At 39.6% G+C, this 26,602-nt stretch overlaps 1 protein-coding gene across 1 annotated transcript; it reads left to right on the plus strand.

Moving 5' to 3' along the window:
* SDHAF3 (succinate dehydrogenase complex assembly factor 3) lies at positions 1-26,602 on the plus strand. Its single transcript, XM_035318479.1, has 2 exons — positions 1-226; positions 25,850-26,602. The coding sequence occupies exons 1-2, from the start codon at positions 56-58 to the stop codon at positions 26,051-26,053; spliced, it is 375 nt and encodes a 124-aa protein (XP_035174370.1). The 5' UTR covers positions 1-55; the 3' UTR covers positions 26,054-26,602.

Below are 26,602 nucleotides of genomic sequence, written 5' to 3' on the forward strand. Positions count from 1 at the left end.
CCCGCCCGGCAGGAGGCCAGCAGCGGCCCCGCCTCACGGCCCGGCCGCCGCCGCCATGCCGGGAGGGCCGGCGGGCCCGCGGGGCCTCTACCGCCGGCTGCTGCGGCTGCACCGGGCGCTGCCGCCCGCCCTGCGGGAGCTGGGCGACCGCTACGTGAGGGAGGAGTTCAGGAAGCACAAGGCCGCGGGGCCCGCCGAGGCCCAGCGCTTCCTGCGGGAATGGGAGGCAAGTGCCTGAGGGCAGGGGGCGGCCAGGCCGGCCCTGGGGGGCTGCTTTCCTCGTCCTGCACACGGGTGTGTGGCAGCTGTGCCGTCAGCTATATGCATATAAACAGATCATCAGCTATATGTGCGTATAAACAGATCATCAGCTATACGCATATAAACATATCACCAGCTATATATGCGTATAAACAGCAGCCACACAACCGCACGGGTGATTTGCATATAATATGTTATTATAGGTGTGTATATTTAGCTACATAGGCGGCTAATTGTATAAGTGCAATTAATAGGCATGTGTAAATAGCTTCCCTGTGAACTTGTAGGTGGTTTTTGAGCAATGTTACTCACATTGTGGAATGGTTCCTAAGGAGGCAAGTCTTGTGTGAGCGCTGCTGCTCGGCTTGCCCCCCGCGACCCGGACGGCTGGTTTCGGCAGTGACGGCAAGGCTGATGGTGCCTGTGAAATTGGGATGGGACAGGCAGTGGCCGTGTAATTGGGATGGGACAGGCAGTGGCCGTGTAATTGGGATGGGACAGGCTTCACGGGTGCCGTAGGAGGGGGGCTCTCGAGGTGCTCCCCCCACATACCTCAGCTCTAGCAGGTGCTGGCGTACTAACAGACCCCAATAGACCTCTGTTTGGCTGGCTCTGTGCTGGGAGCTGGTTGGAATGGGCAGTGTGCAGTGCTTCCAGACTGATCAGTTGAGGAGTAACGGGGAGCAACCTGGCCCAGCCTTCTCTTTGCTTTTAGCTACAGGGGTAGCTAAAATACAGGGGGTGAAGCAGCTCCATTAACCTTGGGCTGTCAGGAACAGGTAGGGAGAATGCTGCCTGGTTTTCTCTTCAGAGGAAATGAGTAAGTACATTTTAATTGCCTCTTGCCAACTGGTAGATGCTGAAATCAGAAATTTTGTATCATTTTCTCAAATGCCTGATGCTGTTATAATTCTCAGTTGCAGTTTATTTGATATTGCTAAAATGTTTCTGCATCACTGCTCCCAATTTTAATGAGCTAAAAAAAAAACAAGTTGTAGGTTACTATTTTCAGCGCTAAAATCTTCTTTGAAAAATATATATTTTTTTAAAGGAAGACTGTTGAAATTGAAAAAGCTTTAGCCATTTCTGTGAATGTGTTTCTCAAAAGTATTTTAAAAGTAGGTTACCGGGAAAACTGGGAAAAAATAGATTACAAGGAACAGAAGTTGAATTTTGAAACCTGACTTGCAGCGCTATTAGTTATGATATGTTCAAATAAAGGAAACTAATAACTGTTTTGAGTTTGTCAGCATAAAAAACTTTGCAAATATGTCTCTCTTTTAGCAGGATGCTGGGAGATACTAGCATGTAGTTAGTGTGGCTCTTCTCATCTTTCCTTTAATCTTTTGTTTTCTTGGATTTTTTTCTCCCCTAAATCATTATCTCTTTCATGAGGGGAATCTGTAAATCAGACTTTCAGATTTTTGGCCTGTAGGACTCTGCCTCTCATAACATGCTGTGGTTTGCAGCCCCTAACAGGAAGATAGCTTGTAGAAGACTTGGTTTAGGTAAGAGAAAGATGCTCTACTTCATGTTGTAGTCCTCTTTCTACCTTTTCTGGGCACCAGGATGCTCTTTGTAAATTTTGATCAGAAATAGGCTGGAGGTTCCAGAATAGTTCTTGCAAAACACAGCAGCGTACCTGTGAAGCACCCAGTTCTTGAAGGGTGTGTGTGTTGCTCACTTAATGATGCTGAAGCTGTAATATGCTGCTTCACATAGATGAACCATTTCCGTATTTCTTGTCTACGTATCTATTTTGATTTAAAAAAAAAAAAAAAGAATAAAACACAAAAAACACCTCAAAAAAATCCCTACAACATTAATGCAAAATATTTTTTATATTCCGTGTTTGGGTTTAACCATTTTTGGGGGACAAAGTTACTGCTCAGATAACAGTATTTTGACATATTACATGCAAAGCTTTTTTCTTCCTGATTAGCTTGTTCATTAAAGTACGCATACACCTTAATGAATGCACTTCAGTGCTATAAATATTCAACTTCAATGGGAAAAGTTCTTTCCTCACATCTTTTATTTTTGCATGCATGCAGTCTGGTACAAAGCAGCTCCTTGTCTCATGTTACAAAAAGAAATAGTATTTATGATTTTACATAAAGACAGTGCATCCTAGTGTATATTCTCCATAGGGTAGACCAAAAGGTATGGAGAGGGTGACTGCATTGTTTCTTGACTTTGAACGAGGACTCCAATATGACTCCCTGTTAATATCTTAACAGGGGTGCAGTCATTTTGAATATACGTGCAGGGCACAGAAAAACAAGCAGAATGTTAAAGAGAGATTTCTGAGATGAAGTTTAAACAGAAATGGAAAAAAAGAGGTGAAAGGACACCCAACTAATAATTGCCTTAGTGTGAATGATTCTAGAACAACTTGTGTATGCCCTAATATTGCTGCAGTGTCAGTTTCCATTAAAGGAGATGAGAAAGGATCTCCTTGTTTCGTACATAGGGAAAGTGAGGGATTTATTGTTCTGTCCCAGTTGGGCAGGTCACAAATGACATTTTTTATGTGGAATCTAAACTGACCAGTTTGAATTTACAAATGGGGAAGCTGAATATTCTTGGAAGAGTTCTTAAATAAGACTGGTAGAAATAGTCTGCAAGTACATATAAAATTATATAAAAGTAGAACAATACAAAAATTGCATTTTTCCTGTAATTGCTGTTAGATTAATGCTTTGCTTCTTGAAACCCTCTGAGAAGTAGGAAGGGGAGATGCAAAGAAAGCAAGCTTTGTTTTTCAGGAATCATGGTTGCTCAGGTAGATTCAAATTAAGTATATAAATTATTAATATATGTTCCTTTCTATTTTCTAAATATTTAATATTTTAATTAAAATAATTGGTACTCATTTACAGGAGGTGGCTGATATAATTAGATTGATAGTGATTATTACCTCGGAATGCTATTGAATTAATGTTGACAGATACGGTAAGTGAATTCATGCAAGTCGTCTAAATCGTGTGGTAGCTGATGAGAACGCGCACTTAAGAATAGGTAATATTAAGATAATATTGATTACTTCATTCCAGGTTACAAATGATAATGATGTAGAATATTCAGCTAAGTAATTCAGGTAATCATTTGTTTTACATCATTTAAGTTAATTCTTCTTTTGATTTGGAAATAGGTCATTTCATACTTAGCTCGTTTAAAAAGTCTGACCCTGTAGGCTGGAAGGTCTGGACTTTCTTGAGATGAGCGGAATCATCCTGCAGAATTACATGACACTTTCGCACATCAGAGAGATTGAATAAATTGCCTTTGAAATGCTTTGGCCTCTCTTGACTCAGAAAGCCGTTTTATAAGCTTTCAAATTAACTGAGACTGATTTGGGAGCTGGCATCTGCTGTTGTACGCTTGGAAGAAAGGTGACCATTTTTCATTCCTGGTAACATGTCTAGGCATTATATTGGCAAAATGAAGGTGGAACTGTATCTTTCTACCTGGGGAGCTGGTCACTTAGCCTCTCAAGAATGGCTAATTTTTCTATGATAAAGGAGGTGATAAAAATAATTATCATTCATCAATTTGTTTTCAACTGCCCTTGTCACTTGCAGTGTTTGGTTGGCTGGGATGATTTGTGGCACGGTCCCGTAATGTCTCCCAGGGCACAGCTGTCACGATGCATCCCTTTCTGTTGGTGGTTGGGCATTCTGAATGTTTTGCATCTTAATTCTTTCAGGTAGTGTGATCTCCCCTCCCCCTTTTTGATCTGTGTTAAGCCTCTGGCACTCAAAAATACACTGAGAAGTTGAAAAGAGAATTTGAAGAGCAAATACCCAAAGCTGGGTGGGTGGATGAGGAAGCTGTGGCCAGTACAGGAATCAGACTGGGACAGGAGTGGGACATGTGGGTTGCCTTTTCAGCAAATGTATAGGTTGCATAAGTCTGAAACTGCTGCTAACTTTCTGTACTCTGAGTTTCCGTGAAGTACATTATATAAGTGATCTTTTCTTTGCCTGACAAAGAAATACATTTTTCTGGGGAAGTGAAATATGACTTTAAGGTTTTTGCCATTTTATGACTTTAATAAAAACTGTGAAATAGGATTTAAGAGTAGTATTTCATTGTAACATTACCGGATACATTGGAATTTGCTTTTCGTGATTTTTATGGCTATCTGGATGAAAACCTTCTTATTAAGAGTAAATTCCTACTGAGACTTACGTATTTAGCCCCCACTTAGGGTGTTCACTGGGTCTTAATTTGTAAGCACTAAATTGGAGACAATTTCCTTGATTCTCTCTGATATTTCTCAAAAAGCAGGAAGGAACTTCTCACTTTCCTGAGAACTGGGTAGTTAGGGCTGATGCGGGATTTGGGTATGGCTGGATGCAGGGAATCGGCCTTGCCCTGCTGCCGGGGGTGTCCTGCTCCTGTGTCAGATGTGAAGCCTGCCTCTGTCAGATGCCCCTTGGCTGTAGCACTCGTGATTTGGTGAGGTCCCTGAGCCAGCTTTCATGTGCAAAGCTCCCTTTGACCACAACCAAACCCAAAATTCCCTATAACAGAATTTAATGGTAATGCATCCTTTTGATACCGTGGCTTTACTCTCATCCTTTCAGTGCTCCTTCCTATACAGGTGTAGAAGCGGGAGTGGGGACCTGCTCCTCTTCCATGGAAGCTGCAGACAGCCTGGGAGCTGGACACAGCAAGAAGCAACATCTGAGTCATAGTGGTCTCATCAGACAGCCATGGCTGCCAGTCACTTCAGGTTATGCTCGTTGCACATGCCAGTCACTTCAGGTTATAATAAACTGTGAGGTAAATACCACTGAAGTGATGGAACTTTATAGAAATAAATGGTGTGCAAGTAGTGCTATAAATTTCAGATGATTTTATCGTTTATAAAGCATATAGCTTGCCTTCGATATTTAAAGTGTGGAATTAATTAAACCCAAACTGTACAGCAATTTTTATTAATTGTAATTTAGATTGAAGAGTTGAAATTGCTGTATAAGCAGATTGAATCTCTAATATGCATTGACAGTTCACTCCTTGAGAAATCAGCAAGGCATGTTTATGTTAATGCTTACAGATTCAAGGACATCAGAGGAAATCCTGCGTATGCCTGCTCATGGACACTTTTTAAATGAATACAGCTTTGTGACAGTCAGCATGTGATTAGATCTCTAAATAAGAAACAAGCAATAATGTCAGACCCAGTAGAAACACAACCAGCAATGACATTTGCAGAATTGTTGTTTTAAAAAGTAATTCAGGTTTCCATCTAGTGGCTGTATAAAATTCTGTCCAAGCTATGCGAGGCGCAGCATATGCATAACCATGCTATGTAATGTATCGTAGTACTTGTGTATGTGGTTAAAAATTAGGAAATAGCCTAAGGCCAAAAATGCTATGCATAATAGCACGTAACTCTGAGGGTCTCCTTATTTTTAAAATAAAATGGAAGTTGTAGTGGTCAGGAATCAGAAATTTTAGTGGTGTGCACTCAGATCCCTGAGTGGTTTTTAATCTCACAGTTTATTTCACTGCTGTAAATTAACCTCATTCTGCTTCTTCAGAGTTCCTTGGCAGTCATTTCAAAGAGTTTAACTCAGTACAGGTCTACAGAAAAAAGAAGTCTTAAAAGTTGTCTGTAAGTTGTGTGTGTACAAGTATGAGTCTTGTTAGATTTCTTGTTTCCTCTGTGACTTAAAAGGAGAGGAGGTGGGTATTCAGATTATTTTGTCCTCATTTTGCTCTTCTAGCAGTGTCTGTTTTTCTTACATAAGTGCTTTACCGTAGAATTAGAAAATCCTTACCAGTGTAGGCTTTCAGATGAAGAAGATAACAGGACAATTGATCCACCAATCTGTTGTGGGTCAAACAGACAAACTGTCTATAAATTGGAATTGCAAATTTATCAGGGTTTCTACTTGTTTGTATTTCACTGACACCTTCCTTGCAGCATTTGTTTGGTACTTGTGTGAATATTGTCAGCTTGTAGTGTTTTGTAAGCATGGTAGGTGTTACTGTGTTTTCAATGCGTTTCCACTATCAACACTATAAACACTGCCAACTTTCCACAAGTGCTGTCAAGTACCATATTTTGTAATTACTGCAATAATATTATGAGTGCTGTAATTGCCTGTACTGTATGGATGTGCTTTTCTGCTCTGTGTAGACACAAAATTGATATTTTTTCTGGGAGTTAAAATTGAATCTGGAGCACATCTAAATAATAGTTGCAGAATTGTTTTTTTCACCTTTCAGCATCATACTGAGGTATCTGCACAAGTGATATACAAATTGGAGGATTTTTAAAGCCCCAGATTTGTATATGGCATGTCTGAATATACAGCTAATGTGTTTGAACCCATTAAAGGATCAAGGCTCTTTTATACAATTCACTAATAGTAGCGTGAGTTAATCAGCTGTGTTTTTGAGAGAAGCTTAACCTCAAATTTCAACTTCATAATCTTGTATTTAGCACCATTTTTTTTTTCTGGCTTTCCTAATGCTGAAAGCTTTGGCTGTACACTGAAGCTGATTCAGTCTACAGCTCTATATCTTCTAATTGATATCCTACTAGTAATAATGCAGCTCACTCCTTGGAATACACTGAGCAGAAAATTTCTCCTGTAATATTTTTATTTCCGTGCCTGTTAATTAAAAACTATGATTTTTGAAGGCTGTGATTTGAAAAATTTACTTAAGTCTGACAAAATGTTGGACTTACTGGTTTTTGAAGGTTAATTCCAGACATAATGTTAATGAGATTTTTTAAAAATGAAATGATCATTATACTAGAGGTAAGTTACAAGCAATCTTGCAAGTAGACTTAACTAAGTTTTATATCTTAAGGCTTAGTGATATGTGAGGAGCTTAATATGCTCTTGTTAATATTCTCCGTTTTTTGTTGCCTTTTTTTTTGTCTTAATTCTACAGGGTTACTGTAGAATACCTTCTAAGACTGATCTTGCACCCATCTTCCAAGAATGACTAGCAACTGATCCATAAAAAGTAGATGCTTATTCTCTTGCTACATGGGAATTCCTGAACAACATGAGTTGGATACACTAGTTTTATGCCTTTTTTTTTTTTTTTTTTTTTTTTTTTTTTTTTTTATTTTCCTTCTGGAATTATTCTGTGGCATAATTTAGAGGAAATGGGCAGATGATGAGGTCGCTGCAGCATTCTCTATTTTTTTTTTTCCCATTTTTATTTTTCTGAAACCTGGTAGAAGGGTGAGACTTGAGACATCTCCCTATCACCATTGCTTCTTTTTACATGGCCTGACTGAAGGTTTGGAATCGTGTTGGTGGTATTAATGTCTGCATGGAGGGAATCAGAGCAATTGGTTTATCTTCTGTAGAATACAAGTTAGCACATAATCGGTCTCTTGCCTTTTACAGTTGCATAGTGGAAGGCATATTGAATTGAGCTTAAATATTAAATAAAAATAAAATATTTGAATATTACATTAGCAATCTTTCAGGATTTGGCACCTTCAAACTTCAGGCTGCGGTGCCCTCATAATGCAGTCAGCTGATGGTTGACTGTTGGCGCACCAGAAGCGAGCGCCCTTCATAGACTGCAGTTCTTGGAGTGCGCGCCTGATGGCAGCAAATACTCAAATGTATAAGGCGCGTTCCTCTACCAGAAACAAGTAGGGCTTTGAGTTTTGTGATACAAAGTTGAATTTTCACAGATCCAATTCATGTTAAAATATGTATTGAGATATGTGTTGAAATTCACTAAACTACTGCTGCAGATTTTGAGAAGGCTTTTTAATTCAAAGAATGTTCTGTGGTTTCTGCCTGGCGGAGCCGTAATTGTCGCTTGCAGTGCTTTCTGGTTTTGACTTGCATTGGGGTAGTTTAGCAAAAGCTGCTACCAACCTGAGCAGTTTGCAGTGTTTAGTGACCCTCTGATCCCTTGTCACAGAAAAGGGGACCTACACCACCCTTTTATCCCTCAAAGTGTTTGCTTGGCATGCAAACTTTTGGCTCCCTGATGGTGCTGAAGTTGCTTTTCTGAAGCCCGTTGTTGTTTTTCTGTGTTTGAGAAATACCTTCTCTCTCTGCAACAGTATCCTGTGTGATCTGCTCTTACCCTCCCTTTTTTACAGTGCTGGTCTCTCATTTTGGTAGGATTTTCACTCAGACTGCTTTTCACAATTTGATTTGCAGTTGAACCAAACCTGCTACAGAAAACCAGCCTGACATAAACACCTGGTGCTAGCTTCCAGTATATTTACGTTAAAAAAATCCTTATCGCCTTCTAGGAACTTAATAGACTGCCAGTGTGTGACTGTGCTTTTATAGCAGACATTGATGTGGTAAGAGTCCTTTTTTTCCTGGAGTTGGAAAGTTCTGGGAGTTCTTCAAAGTATTTTTTTCTCATCGTTTTGTGATTAAATGGTCCAACATGATAGCTTTGCTTCTGTAGTTCTTCTTTAAGCCTCCCTGGTACATTTATTACCTCAGACACTTTCATTTTCCTGTACTCTTTAATAGATGAATGTTTTTTGGCATACTGTGTAGTCTTTTATTTTATTTTCCTTTGCCAGTCATTCTTTCCAAGTTCTCACCACTACGAGCTTCTCCAGCAGGTGTTCTCTGCCCAGAGGAAAGACCCCGAGTTCCTCCATCCCTGCACCTGCCTTGGCCGCATCCTGAGCTCTGCTGAGATGAGATTCCTGTGCACAGCAGCTCCTGGCTTTCCTCCTGGGGGCTGGCAGGGGGCTAAGATGTGCTGTAACCATGTCCCCAGAGGAGGACACCAGGGCTCAGTTGGAGCCCAGGTCTTTCGGCAAGCCTGGTTTGTGTTTACCAACAGCAGACTCATGTAGTTTTTAAGCCTAGCAATCGAATGGTTGTGGATGTTTGAAATCAACATTGGGTAACTGTAGTCAGATAACCATCCTGTCCTTGGGCTGCAGATCTGGTGTCAGATGTCCTACTTCAGTGACATCAAAGCACACCTTTTCTTGCTCCCAGCATATCGGGAAGGAGGTGACTAACACAGCAGCTTCCTGAACTGGTTCCATCCTACTGATACGGCAACTGAGAAGAGTCCTTAAAAATTCTGATCAGCCACGGTAGGCCACAGCAAAGTATGCCTGGAGGAGATGGAGCCTCAGTACCTAGGCACAAAACTTTTAAAATTAGTCTATTTAGTTTAGTTTAGGCATGTGTCAGTGAACCACTGTGATATTTTAGACCAAACAGCTGGAACTGTAGCTTACAAAAAAGCATAGATCAGCTTTAGGCTGTGATACAAGCACATTTGTATATTCTGGCTTGTGTTGAAATGACTTACCTTGCTCTGCGTATGCACTTTATTTACGGGAGTTTAAATTTGGTTTAATGCTTAGAATTAATTTTAAGGTGTACAGCAAAACACGATATCCAGTTGTTTTCTTGACCTCTTGAATTTTTAAATCCAGTTGATTGTTCTCAGTGAAGCATACTGGCAAGCTTTCTAACACCCGTTGTGGTGAGTCATTGCAAGGATTTGAGAGCCATGATGTGAAGAGTTTTAATTAAATAACAAACGCATATTATGTCCTTAGTGGTTTACAAGGATGAGATCTTGTGTAGCTGTGTTTTTTTTTTTTTTTTTTTTTTTTTTTTTCTCCACTGGTTCCGCTGCTGATTGACTAGTGAAAAGAAATTTCATGGGTAGTGTTAACAAGGTCACTGGTTCACTGCAATTCCACCATCATTACATTATAACTGAAAGAATTTACGTTGTTAAGAAAAAACATCGTGTCCTCAATCAAGAAGGAAGGGAAAGATGCTTTGTAAATAATAATAAAGCTTATTCATTTACTTTTCCGTTGGTGAATCTGATTTTTGCTGAGTGCCTGTCTGCCAGCAGGTGCCACTCCAAAGCAGGAGACTAGGTTCCCCAAAATGGACCAGATAGAGGAAAATAGTTGTGGTGGACCTTGTTTTGTCTTAGAAATGCTGATGGCAGTTTGCCTGGTGTTGCCCTTTTTTTTTTCCTGGTAGGAACAGCTTATGTTGTAAACAATTAAATATTTATCTCTTAAAAAGGAGCTGGTTAAAGTTTTGTTTCCTGCTGATGCATTAAATCCCATGGCAGGTGAAATGGCAATACACAGAATAAATGGCTCTTGTTTGTCGCTGCGGAGGTGTAGAGCACTATTTTGGTTGAGGAGGTGCTGACCCAGAACTCATGGGACTCAGGAAGCATCTTTATGCAGGGGTTTTGTGTGGTACAAAGGTGCCTATGCCAAGATTGCTGAAAGCCTGTACCAAGGCAGGTGGCTTAGAAACCCAATTCTCAATGAATTTCAGCAGGACATGTCCATATAAAACTTCTAGAGGCATACTGGAGAGAAAAAACAAAACAAACAAAAAAAAAACAACAAACAGGCCAAGTTGTAAGTGTACCTGCCAAGAAAAGACTAGGAAGCAGTGCCCTGAAAATACGGAATCCTAGGCATAAAACTCTTGTCTTTTCTAATTTTGGAAAAGGATTCTTCTTGATGTTCTGGGTTGTGATTAATGCCATTTTGCTATCTCCAAACTTGAAACAAAAATACATGCACCATTTTTTTTTTTTAAACAGCTGATGTTTTGGATGTAGATAGAGCCTGTCATGTCTCTGCAGACATCTGCAGTGGAAGACTGATTTCATAATTGGTGAGAGTTTAAATCTGGCTGCGAATGGCAGACCCCAGACTGAGGCGGTGGATGCTGATCCTTTCCATCCGCATGGTAAAAAAAGGCTTTCACTTCCCAGTAAGGCTACAGAGCTGAAAGTTTTTCACATGCATCCACCTCACTGCGTTGTTCTGAAGGGTCTGGTTTCATGCTACTGGGAAGAGAAGAGCATGGTAACTATATATACATATATATATATATATATTTCTTTTCCCCTACTTTGAAAATAATGGTAGTCACTTCCTTTCTGCTGGTGGGAAAATGGTGATGGTCAGGGGATGCCATCTGTGCTGCTATCACTGCATTTCTGCATGCTTCCTGGGAAGGGGCTCCTTGACGTTATAGTTTGGGTTCTTTAAAAGTTGTGCTAGATAGGAGCCCGAGAACCTGCAGGATCGGAGTAGAGCGTGTTCAGATGCAGCCCTCACCCGCTTGCTGCAGTCCTCGTGGCTGGTGTTAGAGCATCAAGAGCTCTCGGCTGGCCGACAGAGCTGTGACTGCAAGGTGAATGTTTGCCGTTCTGCTTTGCTTGATTCAAAGCTAGGGCGTTTAAATTATCTTAAGTGTACGTTTTTCCAGTGGTAAAACTTAATTTCTGTGGTCATCTGTATTTGATTTATTCTGAACGGAGAAATATAAAGGCATGCTTAAAAATGTTTTAGTCCAGTGGAAAGCAGTGAAACAATTAAAATCGAACAATTAAGTGAAGGGTGATCATTGACAACTACAGGTGCTTCTCCTGAGTGTACGTTGTCTGATTCTGGATGAACAGATGTGAAGCTGTTCTGTAAGAGACGGGGAGATAAGGAATTGTGTTTCTGAGGTACTCTGTGACTGATGTGTCCATCAAGCAGTGGAGGCTGGCTGCACATCAAAACTCAAGGTCTGAAATAGGATTTAACTAAAAAATTGATCGAAACAGGAATGGGACCACTGACTGTATTTAAAATGATACTCTGCGATACTTTGTGTGTGTGTGTAGCTTGAAAACCCATTCAGGAATTTATTTATCAGCCTTCATTTAATAATGACTCTCCAATAACCTGTTTTCGTAAAGGATAACACAGGCTTGTTTAGGGCTCTAAACCTTGCGTTTGTTGTTGTTTAATTTTTTCCAAACTTTCCATTCTGCATTTTGTTTCTCTCACATTGTTTTCAGGACAAAGTTTTTTTTATCTGACCTCGTTTGGGATCAGAACCACCTTGCTTCTCCGTTTGAAGATATTTTCTGTAGCATGACCCAGCACTGACTATTCCATGTTTACGGGTGTTTCACACACTGAATTTCCTAGATGCTAACTTAGTCCTTCCCTTAAGGATTTTTCCCTCCTTGTATTTATGTTTGTGCAGTGTATTTCAGGGGCTTGGTGCCTTACTTCTCTGAGTATTTCATGGTCACGCTCAGCAGCAAAGCATGTGGAAGTCAGGCAATGATTTCGGTGGGTCCTTCTGGAGCACGAGCAATCTTTTCCGTGGGCAGCGGCTGCATAGTGCTGCCTGCTGTATGTGAGCCGTGGCCACCTGGTTGGTAAGCTTGGTCGCAAAATGTTGGCCAATTTTGTCTTCCCTTTCCCCGAGTTCACTGTGGCAGAGCTGTCTGGCACTGAGGACGCTGTAAGTCCCCCGGGCTGGACGATGGCCGGGTCAGCGGTGATGCCGGCGGAGGGGTGGTGAGTGAAGTCTGAGGGAGCCAAACGAAGCTTGCCAGGTTGGTGGCTGACGGGGAATTACTGCTGGTGTGCAACAGAACCTGGAGGAAACTGATTTGTCTGGAGAGCTTTTAGGTTAGTAAGGAAAACAGTCTTGAAATTGCTGTACTTCTAGTATGTATGTTGGGTAAAATAAGCACCTTTCCAGTGTGCTGCGGTTTGTAGCACTGCTGGATGAAATAGGGGCAGAAGTCGGGAGGGGATCTGGTAAATGATTTCTAGTTTTCATTTTGACTTTGCTGAATGGAATTGCTCCAGACTTTCAATCTCGGTTATTGAACGTGTGCTTGATTCAATAATTTGCCCGGCGGGTACTTTCTGCAGCAATGCCGCCTGGAGAGCAAACTTCAGGAATCTCATTGTCGTGTTGCCATTGGCACTTGGAAGACGCTCCTTCTGTTAAGGAATAAACAATTAATTGGGTAAGAGTTTGGGAAGTTCTTGAAAAGTAGCTTCAGTTTCCAACTCCTTAAATTGTTTTAGTGAAATCTTTCATATTTATCATTAACTGAAAAGAATATTTGCATATTTAATGAGATTAATTGCATGTAATATTTAAGCACTTAACAGCAGAAAGTCATTTCTGCTTTTGCTTCATAACATTCAAACCTTTGATAGAATTTTAAATGTTTTAGTTTTTTTTTAGTGTGTGTGTGTGACACGGAATCTTGGTGTAAATTTGTTCCTTTAAAATTACAATTTTACCCATGTTTTCAAGAGTTTACTTTTGGAAATAAATGTTATTGTGGTGCTTGTAGTACTTGTTTTCTTGACATACAAACCATACTGTTACATCTATCCATGTGATTTTAGTTTGGTTTAGAGGACACGGAGAAGAGATTTGACTTAGAGCATAGTTTCCTGATGTTAGCTGGGAAAATTGCTGAAGTTTCTGGAGTTTAAGCAAAATTAATCACAATGATAACAATCAGAAAGCCATAATTTAAATTAACATTCACAACAAAGTAAGGCTGAAATAGAAGCGTGAACTCGGTACTCTCAGGGTATGTGGTCACTGGCACACATCAGCATCCTTTGTGGTGCAGCTAATCGCTTGTTTGCAGTCCAAGAACAACGTCCTAAGAACTGAAATCATGCTGTGTTAATTTTTGCTTAAGCATTTGTTTAGTTTACGTGTAACGTGATGATGTAGATGTGTGTTGGCTGTGTACTTCAACAATGTTTAGTATGCTTTAGTATATGAGACTTCACGTTATGACACCAAAATCAGCCATACAAATGATGTGTGTGGCTGAAACGAGGGTCAATGTGTTATTATAAAGCACGACTCTGATGAAAACACTTTTATGGCATTTAGCAAGGGCTTGGAAAACCACATTACACAGGATGCAAGTGCTGTCTTCATCACTGTTAACTTCTATTGTTTTGTTTTCCATGTATCGTTTGTGCTCTTACACACAAATACAAACTTTCAGAGCACAACAACAGGTATAGGTAGGATTAAATTAAGTGTATAAATCTGCATAGATTTTTTTGTTTGAAAATCAATTCCCTGATATCAGAGACCCAGCTCCAGTTAATGTCTTTCATGCCACTACAGCTTGAGGATGCATTAGCCACATTGATATCTAACAGGGCTTCACTTGAATGTATTCAGTAGTCTAACAGAAAGCATGCACAGCGTGTAATGGGTTTAACTGCAGTATGAACGAGCACTTTGAACTTGTTTTATTTGGCTTTGTCTTTTTTCACCTCCAGATGTTCCCATTCTGTTGTGTTAGGTGACTTCTCACACCCCTTGTGCTATTCAGCGTATCCCATTTGCTGATTAAAGCTTTGGTACAGCGAACGATCAGTGCATGTGTTACCAAGTTACTTGCCAAAGGTTTCCTTTCTCCTGAGTATTCTTTGTTTGTTTTCATTTCTGACTAGATTGCTTGTAGGCAGTGTTTGTGAGGGAAGATAGGATCCTAAAGCTATTTCAAATACATGTGATAATTTTGACAGCACTAGTGGCAGAACTTTACTGGGGAAATTCAACACCCACCTGAGGAAATACAACATTGTGGTGCTGGGTTCTGCGAAGAAAGGTGTTTTGCAAAGCTATTATTTTTAAAATTACTCCTATAGCAGGTATAACAAGCAGTTCGGTGAAGATGAGGAGATCTTTTTTTTTTTTTTTTTTTTTTTTTTCCATAAATGAATGCAGTTGAATACAAATGAACCCATTGCTTTTCTGCCAAGAAAAAAAAAAAGGAAAATATGTACAAACATATGCCTACAAACCTATTTATTAGCATTATATGGATTTTACATTTCTATAGCTTAAATCATATTTAACTAAATAAAATGTTTGGGTTTTATAACCACATCTCAAATTGGTCTCTCAAAACAGCATTGACAATGTGTCTGTTCATTCACTCTGGATGAAATTCAGAAGTTAGCCAGTGTTTATCAACGCCCCAAAAACAAGTTGTTGAAGTCTCCTTTATTAAACTGAAAACAAAAAAAGGCCTTAAAAGATGTGTTGTTGTTGGTTCTTCCAGCCATTGCTATCTCTCTTAAGCTTTATTTTAGGAGAGCTTGGCGCTTTTTATTTTTTTTTGGTAGGATAATAGGCAAATCCTCCTGACTGAGCCTGTGTTGTTGTAGTGATGCGATTTGATTTCTGATACGTATGTTCCTGAAGTTTATTTAGAGGTAAGCAACGTGTAAAAGAAACATAAGAACAATCGGTCTTCTAGTATCTCTATTTCATACCAGTGCTCTGCCTTGTTTTCAGTGTCACCCTGCTTTAGGACATTAAAAGTACATGTTAAGACATATTATGGAAAAAAAACAAAAGTTACCATCAGTGTGGTCCAAGGGTAAGCATCTCTGTGTAGTAGGTGACATAAATGTTAGCCAGGGTTATTTTGCTGGTGTCTGAGGTAACTTACTTGGGCGTTTTTTGTGTTAGGTCTAGATGTTGGTCTAGCGCTGTAGGAATCCTCTGCCTAAATTACAAAGCAGAGACGTTTCGTTGCCCAAAAGCCATTCCACAGAGTGGAGATTGAGAACTACCTGCTTGTGAGCTTGAGATACACGTCAGGTCGTCTTCTACACTTTTTTCTTGATTAGCAAACAGAAATCATTGACGTATAAACAGATCAAAAATAATTCAGATTTTTAATGTTAAAATAGCATTGAATTGCTTTAAACAACTTTGGAGTATTTTTAAAGCCGTGCTAATTTGAGTTGAGATAATTCCTTAATGTTGAGAAGTCTTGAAACACAAACTGGGACGTCTCACTAGTTTAAATACTCTCTGCCTGGTAGAAACCGTGAGGCAAGCTATTTATTCGTATTATCACTGGATGGCAAATAGAGATTTTTCTAGACTTACTATGCAGTCAGTTTGGAAACTCGTCCAGAGCATCATACACGATAGAAAAAGGACGTGCTTCCTAACAGAGTACAAATAAAACAGTGCAGCAGGTTGTCATTCACGCTAATGATAAAAGTGTCTTGCAATTAGTGTGGAGAGAAATTTGAAGGGATGCAGATGTGTCACACCGAAATGAATAAACAGTACCACCTAACTCAGAGCAGAGGTAGTTTATCTTGGGGAATTTTTGCCCCAGAAGTAGAACTAATACACTGCACTTGCCATTCTTGCTATCTTCCATACAGGCAAGCCCTTCCTGCTCCGAATGTTAATACTCCTTCACCTGAAGCTGGAGAGCGTCGCGCTCAGCTGGGAAAGCACTTGGGAGGCTGGCAGCCAGAGAGAGCAGGACTAAGCCAGTGTGACCAATCTCCACAGGGTGTATTCGCTTTACGGAAAGGTTGCCCTGATTTTTCTTGTCTTTGGTGTTTTCACATTCTTTTTATGATCCTTTCCTTTAAATTATAGAAGCAAATTGCTGTATTTTCCAGACGGATGGGTATTTTGGCTTGGTAGAGGACAGCCTTTGGTTGCACAGAGAAAAGGAGGAATGCCAAGTGCGTGAGAATTTTTAGGAATAAGCAGGCAGCCTGAATTTTTGTTGTGAAAGATTAAGGTTTTGGTGACTGAGCATTCATTTCAAAGTAAACTGAACTATTTGACTTCTTTGATTTCCGTACCTTTCTTACTCCCCACCCTGTTTTCCCTCTCATCTGATAATTCAAAGCAAGCTCCCTTTAATAGCAGAAAAGCCTTTTACAGTGGTAGAAACAAGAAAGAAGCAATAAGAGAGGATTTAGACGAGTTCATTTGGAAGTATTTGTTGTATGAGAGATTATTGGAGAATGTGTTCAGGCTTGAATTTGATATATATATTTGATTTTCAGAAGAACAGTGCAGAAATATTTTATGGAAGAAAAGTACAGAATATTTTATGGAGTTTTTCAGAAGCACTTTGAAATTAGCTCTTTCTACAGTACTTTATTGAATTTTGAAACTTGTTCAGCAGATCAGGAGTTGGACTGTAATCCGTGTGGGTCCCTTCCAACTCGGAATGTTATTCTATGATTCCACGATAAGTGAATTTTCCTTTTTCCTTTTGTACGTAATCCTTCCAGACTTTTGCTCTTCTGTGACAGCTCAGCCCATACTTGCTGTAACGTGAGAGATGCTGTAAAAATCCTCCTAATCAGAGCCGTTGGATAGAGGGATAAATAGATAGTGGATTGCAGATGATTACAGAGGTTTTTTTCATTTTCCAGATTTAGGGCTCTGATGTAGTCAGTAGAGATGATACTCATTTAGAGCAACTCTTAAACATAGCAATGGCACATTTGCTTTTTTCAGTTAACTTCTCTGGCTACTTCTGAAGCAGGTCAGAGGTTGTATTGAAATCTGCAGACTGCGAGTTAAAAACCCTGGTAGGTTGCATAGATTTGCAGGCTTTAGAATTTCTTGACCTCAAGAAACCAGAAAACTATAAAAATAATTTAAAAAAAAATCATCAGTGTGTTAGAATTATGTTTAGAAAAGCAACTTTTAATTTCTTTGATCTTTTTGTCTGCAGCTTTATATCAGAAGACTTTCTGGCTGCATTATATCAGCCCATTTTAAGAAAAGCAAAGCAGATTAAAGAATCTTTTATTGCAATTTTGAGAGCAGTACAGTGAAAAAAAGAAAAGGAGTACTGTGATTTGCTCTATTATGTGGAGAGTGTCGAAGATTTTGTAAACGGTTTTATTAATTTAATTAAATGGTGGTAAGTTTATGTATGTACAAAATGTATTTCTGGTCTAAAATGTGAACGTCATTTAGCATCTTTTGCTGCTCAGCAGCAAGAACTTTAAAAGCATATGCCCCAGGTCTGGCAGAGAGACTAGTGAGTTAATCGTTTTGCCTTTAATAAAATACATGCTAATTGCATTAATAAGCCTTTTTTACTACAAGAGTGAGTTTACAGATACAAGCCAGTATGTTGTTAGTTGTCATAAGGAACATGTCAGTTACGTCAGTATGCATTTATTTTCATGGGAATGCTGTGTTAGTGCTATTTGAAAACAAGAAGGACTGAATTTTAACCAAGTCACTGTGATTAACTACAGAGTTATCCCTATAGAGTAGGACTTCAAAAATTACTAGACTGGATGTCCAGCTTGTCTAAGTAGTGCCCTTATAAGAATTCACCTGCATTTCCTAGTGGCGGTATGTTTCTTATTCCTGAGTCCACCTGTACATGGGCTTTCTTTTATTGAAGGCTGGTCTCCTCCACCGTGCTCTGTGAAGAGCACTCTTTGAAATGTGTATGTACGCTTCTGCTGAAGAAGCAGGTAGATAAACTTGGATGGCTCTGTTTTAAGTGCCACTGCAGGGTGGTAGTTGCAGCCAGGCAGGGCTTGTGTCACTCCTTAGTTATCAGAGCGACCGCGGCAGGGCTGGGCAAGGAGATGAGCCTCTGGGACAGACTTTGTCTCAAGATTTTTGGTTGCCAAATTTGCTTTGCTGAATTAGGAGAGAGATCGGTGCATTGCATGGGAACAGGGAACATAAAATATGTTCTGTTGAAACTGGGGATGCTTCTGTCTGTCCTGAGGAATGGATCTGACTTTTATGCTAATGACCTTCTGGCTCACTTATTAAATAGCACCCATGATTTTTTACATAATTCATTCAATCACATTATTCTTCTGCAGGTCCGTTACAGTGAAAAATTCAGTGCATTTTCAGCAGAAAGGTTATTGGTGGTGGCGGTGTCATTGAAATCAATGCAAGATGTCTATTTGCAGATTAAAATTTTGTTTATATTTGAGTTTTTCATCGTTAGTTTATTGAAAGGTTTGACTCTAATGAGTGTACAAGAATATGAGCAATGGAAAAAATAAGAATGCTGAGTATCCTTTGTATGTGTGCTTGGAGTGCTTCATTGGGTATAAACGGAGTAGAAGAACATTCATGGTGAGTCTTTCAAGTGTCATCAGTTGGGATATGTAATCTTTTGCATGTTCTTGGTTAGTATCTAGCAGTCTGGAAGCTAATGTGGTTGTCCTGGAAACAGGCTTTATTTTCCTTTTGCAAATATGTAGATGTGAAATCATTGTCTTCCTTGAAAATCTGGAAGGAATACTTCTCAAAGAAATAAAAAAAAAGTAGGGTGCTTGTCTTCTGTTTAAAGAATTGGTGCAGAAGTCTGTAGGTGATGTTTGTATTGTGTGCTATAGTTGTAGTGTGATTATGTTGCTAAAACAGCCTTATTTTTTAAAAACGTAAAATGTCTCTACTCAGTTGTTAAGCTGATGTTTGTCTTGGAATTATCTGCTGTAAACCACTTTGCCAAGATTTCATAGGTTAATATTGAAATAGAAATGTTACAGTATAACTGAGGTATCGAACGAGTTGCGTTCCTAAAGTATGTATTGATAACATCACCTCAGGTCTCTTCCTTTGCTCTGCTTTAAATGAACCAGATGTGATAAATCCTTGACTTTTCTGTGAGTTTGTAGCATAAGATTTGCCAGACAAAACATCAGGAAAAAGTGAACAGGACAGCTCTGATTAATTAGCCTGAGAGCTGCCATACTCAGCATTTAAAAAAAAAAAAAAAAAGGTCAAATCAAAATATGAACAGAATCAGGGAATAACCATCTTTCAAATAGTTGAGGATTTATTAGGATTTGTTTAAAAATCCGGAACAATGTTCTTGAAAGAAGTTTGACATTTCTGGTCTGCTGCTTATTTGTCCAGTCACAACAGCCTTAGGGCTTGTCATATGTAATGCTGTAATTTCATCATAATTCATACAGATAAGGTCTAGACTGAATAATTTGTTGTGTTTTGCCCTTCAGTTCTTAAGTTCAATGGCGTTTTAACGTATTTCTCTTTAAGTATTTTTGTCTCCAGTACCAAATTAAAAGCCTCTCAAACACAGATTTGTGCTTCAGAGAATTTTTCGTAAAAGGAGGGTTTTTGGCTTAGGGGGAGCTTACAGTTTGAATTTTGCAGCCCATCCAAGGAAAGAAGACTACTGCAGGAGCTTGGCGAGCCTTTGGAACCCATTCATGTAACCTCTTTTGGCTTACCTCTCATCTGTTGTTGTTCCTGCTCCACTTCTTGGGCTGTATCTACATTTCAGCTTGATCTCTTTTCAGACTTAATTGGTCAATCCATTTTTTCTAAATAGTTGGTTTTTTCCCTATCCAGTATGTGCTGAATTTTCCTTTCTCCTTCTATAGAATGAGCTCGAGCTTTCTATTTAAGGCCTGCGACGGAGCTTATTAATGTAAGTGGAATGGATCTCAAAGACTGGTTGTGACCAGATGATGCAAAAAGCTTTTAGTGACCTAGATTTTGGCCCTGAGGCACAATACTTACATCTGTATTGTACATCCAGAAAGAAATGATTAATCACAGCTTGTTTTTCTACAAGTGACAGTAAAGTCACTCTGAACTGTAACGGCGTTGCATTCCTTTTTTCTTTTGACCGAATAGAATCGGTATGTTTACCTTGATGGTCAAGCCACAGGCTTCCCCCTTTTACCTCAGATTATGATCTCATAAGTCTTACATGAAAAAATGATTTTAAAATAATATAGTATTTAAGCTATAAGCAAAGCTGAGTTGGTCCTTGAACTTGTTTCACATTCCTCTCAACAAATGTCATTTCTTCCAGTTTAACAACATCAGTAAACTGTGTTCAAAAAGTAGTCTATTTATACCTTCCTGATCAAATAATAATTCCCCATGCTGTTTAGTAGGTATTACATAATCATATTCTCTGGATCCATTTTAGTTGAACACTTTTTCATTTACTCCTTCTGAACTGCAAACAAGCAAGCAACCAAAAAAAACAAAACAAAACCCAAAAAGAAACCGTTCAGTATAGTTGCAGTGTGTGCGTCATTGTGTTACTGTGATCACCAGCCTTAACTTTTGGTTGATAATCAAGTATTCTAGCATCCTTTCAGAGTCTCCTGGGAAAACTTGGTATTCTTAAAGTTCTCATGGCTTTTTTTTTTTCCAGCTCAACTTTTAGAACACGTTTTCTGGCTGTTTCCAGTGCTTACAAGCCAGTGACTTTGTACTGAAGAAATCTGTTTGACCCCTGTGTATTAGAAATGGTGACATGGCCTTTCATCCTCAGAAATTTAAACACCACGTAATTCAAAGTTTTGTAAAGATACAAAGGAACTTCATTTTTTGTCACGTGTTTCATGGCAGGATGCTGCTGGGTTGGACATTGTTTCTGGACTAGGAAAGAGTACATCCACGTAATCTGGAAAAATTAGATTTCCTTCAATACTTAAGAACTTTTTTTTTTTTTTTAATTGAATGAATAACATTTCAGTTTTAATAAGTCAAATACCCTTCCTGATAGCTGTTCTGATTCTAAGGTGTGTTTACGCTTTCAGCTTGGTGTTTGTATGTCCGGTTATATATGCTACGAAGTCTATTAAATGTTCATGTTTTTATACGTAGCAAACCTCTGAATAAAATTTACCGGTTTTGTACATGACACCCTAACTTATGCCTAACTGAGCTTTTCTATTGTTAACAGAAAATGTAAAAAATGTCTGAAGTCTGAAATTTAAAGGATTTTTTAAACTTGTGTAAGGGAAGTACATCTTATTCTTTGTAAGCTGTCAGAACGTGGTAAACTGATCCTTAAGCAGGAGGGGCACTTCTAACCAAACTGCTGCCACACACAATGTAAGTGAATCATGAGCATGTGATCGAGCCTGCAGCAGTAGCACAGCCCCTGCACTAGCCACACTGGTGCCTCACTTCATACCCTCCTGTTGGCCTGAGAGCTGGGGTCTACAATTTGCTTAACTCGAGCAGCAGAGGCCTGTGTGTGAATGCGGGGAGGATAAGCATATTATTTAGGCAGTGACAAGGTGACGTGTGTGAAGACAGCACTTGAACATTTGCTTGCTTACCTGCTGCAGTGTGTGCTAGCCTCGGTGCTGTCCTGGGTCTGCAGCCCCGGCTGCTTCAGCCCAGCCCTGCTGCTGAAGGGCTGTGCTGGGGTTTTGTGACATGGGAAACTCTTCCTGATTTTGAAACCGGAGAACTTAGTGTATCTTTACACACCTCTTCCTCTTCTAGCAAATATTAAGTGTTATGTTGATGGATTTTGCACAGCAGCGTAATAAAGGAGATGCTAGAACAAGAAAACATAAGGCAAAATGTTGATTTCTGTCATAAATAAGCTTGTCAGTAGTTCTGACCCGTTATAAATTTAACAGGTATATTCTTAGCCGTATTTTTATGAAGATCAACTTGTTTCTAGTGCCTTGTTTAAATGCAATTTTAGAGGCTTTGTTTTAGCCTTGGAACGTAAGCATTGTCTGTGGCAATAGGACTGAAACATTTGGCCTCAAACCTTCTGGGTGTTGGTGTTTTCCATGCTGCATGTGAAATCCTACCACATCCATGTTACGTGTGAAACCCTATGCCATCTCCCAGCAGGAGCAGCATTAGGCCAGTGCTGAATGCTGGTGAACAGCTCCCTTTGCCAGGGGTTGCCTCGGGTTCGGTGTTACGAACCTAGTGGCTGCTCAGGTGGCTTAAATGCCTGACACCTCGAGAAGAGAGTTGGTTTCCCACCTTCAGTGAAGGCTTCCAGATGGAGCTGGCCGTCTGCCCACGGCCACGTTGTGCCACGGAGGTCCTGTGCTGCGTTGGGTACCCGCCTGCCTTCATTCTGTGCCCTTCTCGCAGCAGTTGCTGTTTTGACTCTCCACATAAGCAGCTCTGAATGCTGCAGGGAGTAAGTAACTTCCTGGTATCATTCACATACATCTGAGTATTTTAAAAAGCAGGAGGAGGGCTTACTCACCTCCTTTTCTAGTAGATTCTCAATTTGTATATAGTCATCACAGCGTGTCCTTTACACAAAGAAAGATGATTTGAAGTTGTCTAATACATCGTTCCTGTTGGAGGATGTGTAACTTAAAATAGCTGTTTATTCAGATCGACTAACTTATTTGAATGAGTAATTGTATTTGAATGAGTAACTGTATACAGTTTCTAAAAGTTTAATGGGATATTTTAAGTGGCCTTAAAGGGTGAAACGTAGGCTGTTACAGGTTTTATGTGTACATGATTGTATGAAAATCCATTGAAATAGGGCATTAAGCTGAGCTAACGTGTGGTAAATTTTTTCTGGGATTGCTATTACATTTCTAACTATATTTACAGCTTCAGGTAAAATAACAGGAGAATGCTCTGGAATTTCATGAGGTATGTTTAAAATTCACTTCGGCAAAGACTTTCTTTTCTTGTTACCTAGTTTAACAGAACACAAAACAAAACCAGATTTTTTTAAAGTGATAAATACAGAGATCAGCTGCAGCAACCTCTCTGAATGTGCACGTAATCGTACATTCAGCATCTCCCTGTCAAGATAAGAACAGGTCGTTCCTTGCCGTGCTGTTCGTTCACATTGTTTCTTCATGCCACGGTCCCAGCAGCATGTGTTTGGTTTTGTTCCTAGCAGCAGAACGAGAATTTGAAATGCTCCAATTTTGAGTTAACTCACGGTGACCAATGAGGGTGGCCTGCCAGGCCATGCTTGTTTTTCGATGTCACCCTGGGAAATCAGTTTAAAGTAAGTTGATACCATTTTTCAATGCCTGGCTGAGATGTTAAACAAACGGGGCACAGAGCAGCTGCTTCTTACCTGGCCCCAGTAATGTTTGATCAGTGCTGTCGTTAATTTGACTGCAAGTGAAGATAGTTGTCTGGATGAAACAAAAACATCAGCTTTATACTTTAACTGCTTATCACGTAGAAGGCAGATTACAAATTTTTAGACCTTCCTAAGAGAAAGTCTGGCAGCAAAATGAAGTGTACAGGTAGTTACTGCAAATAGGCATGTCCATCCTGAATTTTTCTATCTTAATGAGTGAAAACCTTTTAGAGATTTTGGGAGTGGTTAAGATGTAACGTACTACATGTTATGCCTACCTTTGAGGAGGATGCTGAAGAAAATAGGAAATACAATTGCCATTCTTCCCAGTGCAAACGGGCTTTTAACCCATTTGATCTTACAATTAAATCACAAATTTCTATCAGCATTTCCTATCAACATTTCAGATCTACCAGCAGGTACTGATCAAGATGGAAGTCTGCACCTGGCAGTCAGGAACGGGGCTTTTGTTTGTGTGGCTGCCACTTTTATTTTTGTATCTAATTCTAAACTTTGAAAACAGCAAGGCTTACACCGTTTCTGTAACGTGGTATTTTAAAACTTCTGATGTCGCCCATCCCATGCCCTTTGAAAAATTTGTGCATTCTGTGAAAGCTTGCGAATCAAAAGAGGAAAAACACTTACTTCAGGAAGTGAATTTATTTTCAGAAGGAAAGGTTACTGATTACAGAAAATGCTTGCTTTCTGAGTTTGTGTAGCAAACACAAGTTTATGTATTTAATGGCGATGTAGGATTTTAAAGCAGCCTAATGGCTGGGCATCTGCCTTGCTTTGTTGCCTGCAAGGAGAATTCCACGTCCTCACACGTGTCATGGCAGCGCAGGGACCTGGCTGCCTGCACCCTGTGCTGCTCATACCCTGCTGTCAGCCTGGGGCATCTGCTGCGAGGAGAGGGACTCTGCGTGTCTGACACGGATGGCCACATACCGTGGGATGAATAGCTGTCTTTTGAGTGAAACCAGCAGGAGAGGTTGACTTGACGTGGGCTAGTCTTGTTTCTGGGGGCAGTCATATACAAGGGGCAAAGGCTTCTGTCTTTCACCTGGTGGGTTTTTGGTTTGCCTTGGTTTCATTTGTTTGGTTTTTTCATGTAGGTGCCTGATAGGGCACAGCACATTCCGACAAGGTATTGTGACTGTCAGAGCTTCTTACACAAAAAAAGAGATGACCAACCAGCCTAAAAAAATCCTAAGGTGCAGAAGTAGTCCCTGACTGTCACTCTTTGCCATCCCTGCAAGGGAGAACACCTCCGGTGCTGTGCGTGTACTGAGCATGGCCCTGCTGTGTCTGCAGGCTGTTTTTTTTTGTTTGTTTGTTTTTAAACTTATTTCTGAACTTCATCTGAATTAAATTTCATGTGCAATTAGAAAAATGGTGCATCTTCTATACAGAAGCTGAATCTTAAATTACAGAACTATGTACCAGCAAATGATGTAGTACCTTTCCATGAATCACTGATACCAGAAAAACTATGAATTTCTCAGGGCACGATAACGTGTAAACATCGAAGCATCCTGAGATTTGTTTGTTCCTCAGCTGGTTTCATAGACGGAGAAAACGAGATATACTGTGTATTAGTTCTGTCTCCAGCATTTCTGTAAAGGCTGAAAGATATTTTCATTGGGGCATCGTTGCCTTTTAGTAAAATGAGGTGAGAACCATTTTCTGTCATGAGCAAACAAAAACCCAGCCAATTTTTCAGGGTCCAATTTTGAATTTTTGTTTTTTTACACTTTAAATCAAAGTGAAGCCGTAACTACCATGGTTTTCTGGCATGTACAAAAGATTTGTTCGGCTAGAGAATGAGTGGGGAAAAAGAGCCAGGGGTGACACGTCCATATGGGAGCCACTTTGGAGTGTTGTAAGGCAGGACCCATCATCAGGGGCCGTACCTATATTATATACATTTTAAACTATCTACTTAAAATTAATCAGAGATGTTAGAGATTTCTTAACTTTTCTTTCCAATAGAATGTGTCCTTTTTTTTTGTTGTCATTTGGTGTTAATAGACTATTATAGAAGGTTATGTAAGAATATGATATTATGGTAAAATGGTATTTAAAAAGTTGACATCCTGCACTTGTCATTTTTGTGACCTTTATATTCTTTCTTTGTTAGAACTATGCAGCATTGATACGGCAACAAATTAATGAGGACAAACAAAATTCAAGAGAAAAGACTGTATTTGGAATCCAGCTCACAGAAGAAAAGCTTAATGACTTCCGCGATGAGCAGATTGGGCAGCTGAAGGAACTGATGGACGAGGCTACCAAACCTCATAAAAAAATCACAGTTTCTAAGGACTCTGAACACAAAAGCTAAAAAGGTTTTAAAGATTATTTTAATGCATATAGAAGCATTTTGAAACTTCCTTTTCCAGCTGGGCTGAAATGTGATTTTTGTGGAGTGACGGATGCTGCTCTTGCCATAACTTGTCTGAAGCTGATGTCTCTGGCTTTTTATGCAAGAATGACTGCTAAAATGGAATCATAACAATTTAATGTTAATTGCAGGTTTTTTTCTTTTTTTCTCCTAATGGAAGGTGGAGACTTAAAGAATGTGGTAGCGTTAAATTGACGTTTTAAAAAATAGAATGTTTTATTTTCAGTCTAAGCACCCATAGGGCAAAACTTCTTTCCATTTGTACATCATCCTCGGCCATGATGGAAAAGATGCAATTAACATTTGTTTTCTGATGTGAATTCAGTAGACAATGAACAAAAGCATGGTGGTAAAGCGTGTTTATTTCAACAGAAAGAAACGAGCAGTATTAGAAACACATGCAGTTGTTGAAATCAAAAGGTGGTTTTCTTCTTGAGCTGTGTGGTGAAATTTGCTTTAAAATAAAAGGTATGATTTGTTATTAAATTG

The sequence above is a fragment of the Oxyura jamaicensis genome, chromosome 2 (assembly GCF_011077185.1).
Source record: "Oxyura jamaicensis isolate SHBP4307 breed ruddy duck chromosome 2, BPBGC_Ojam_1.0, whole genome shotgun sequence".
NCBI lineage: Eukaryota > Metazoa > Chordata > Aves > Anseriformes > Anatidae > Oxyura > Oxyura jamaicensis.

Excerpts from the sequence above, each read along its gene's own strand:
- SDHAF3 (XM_035318479.1), top strand. The coding sequence starts at position 56 with ATGCCGGGAGGGCCGGCGGGCCCGCGGGGCCTCTACCGCCGGCTGCTG. Across the intron at positions 227-25,849 it reads GCTTCCTGCGGGAATGGGAG|AACTATGCAGCATTGATACG; the intron begins GCAAGTGCCTGA and ends TTTCTTTGTTAG.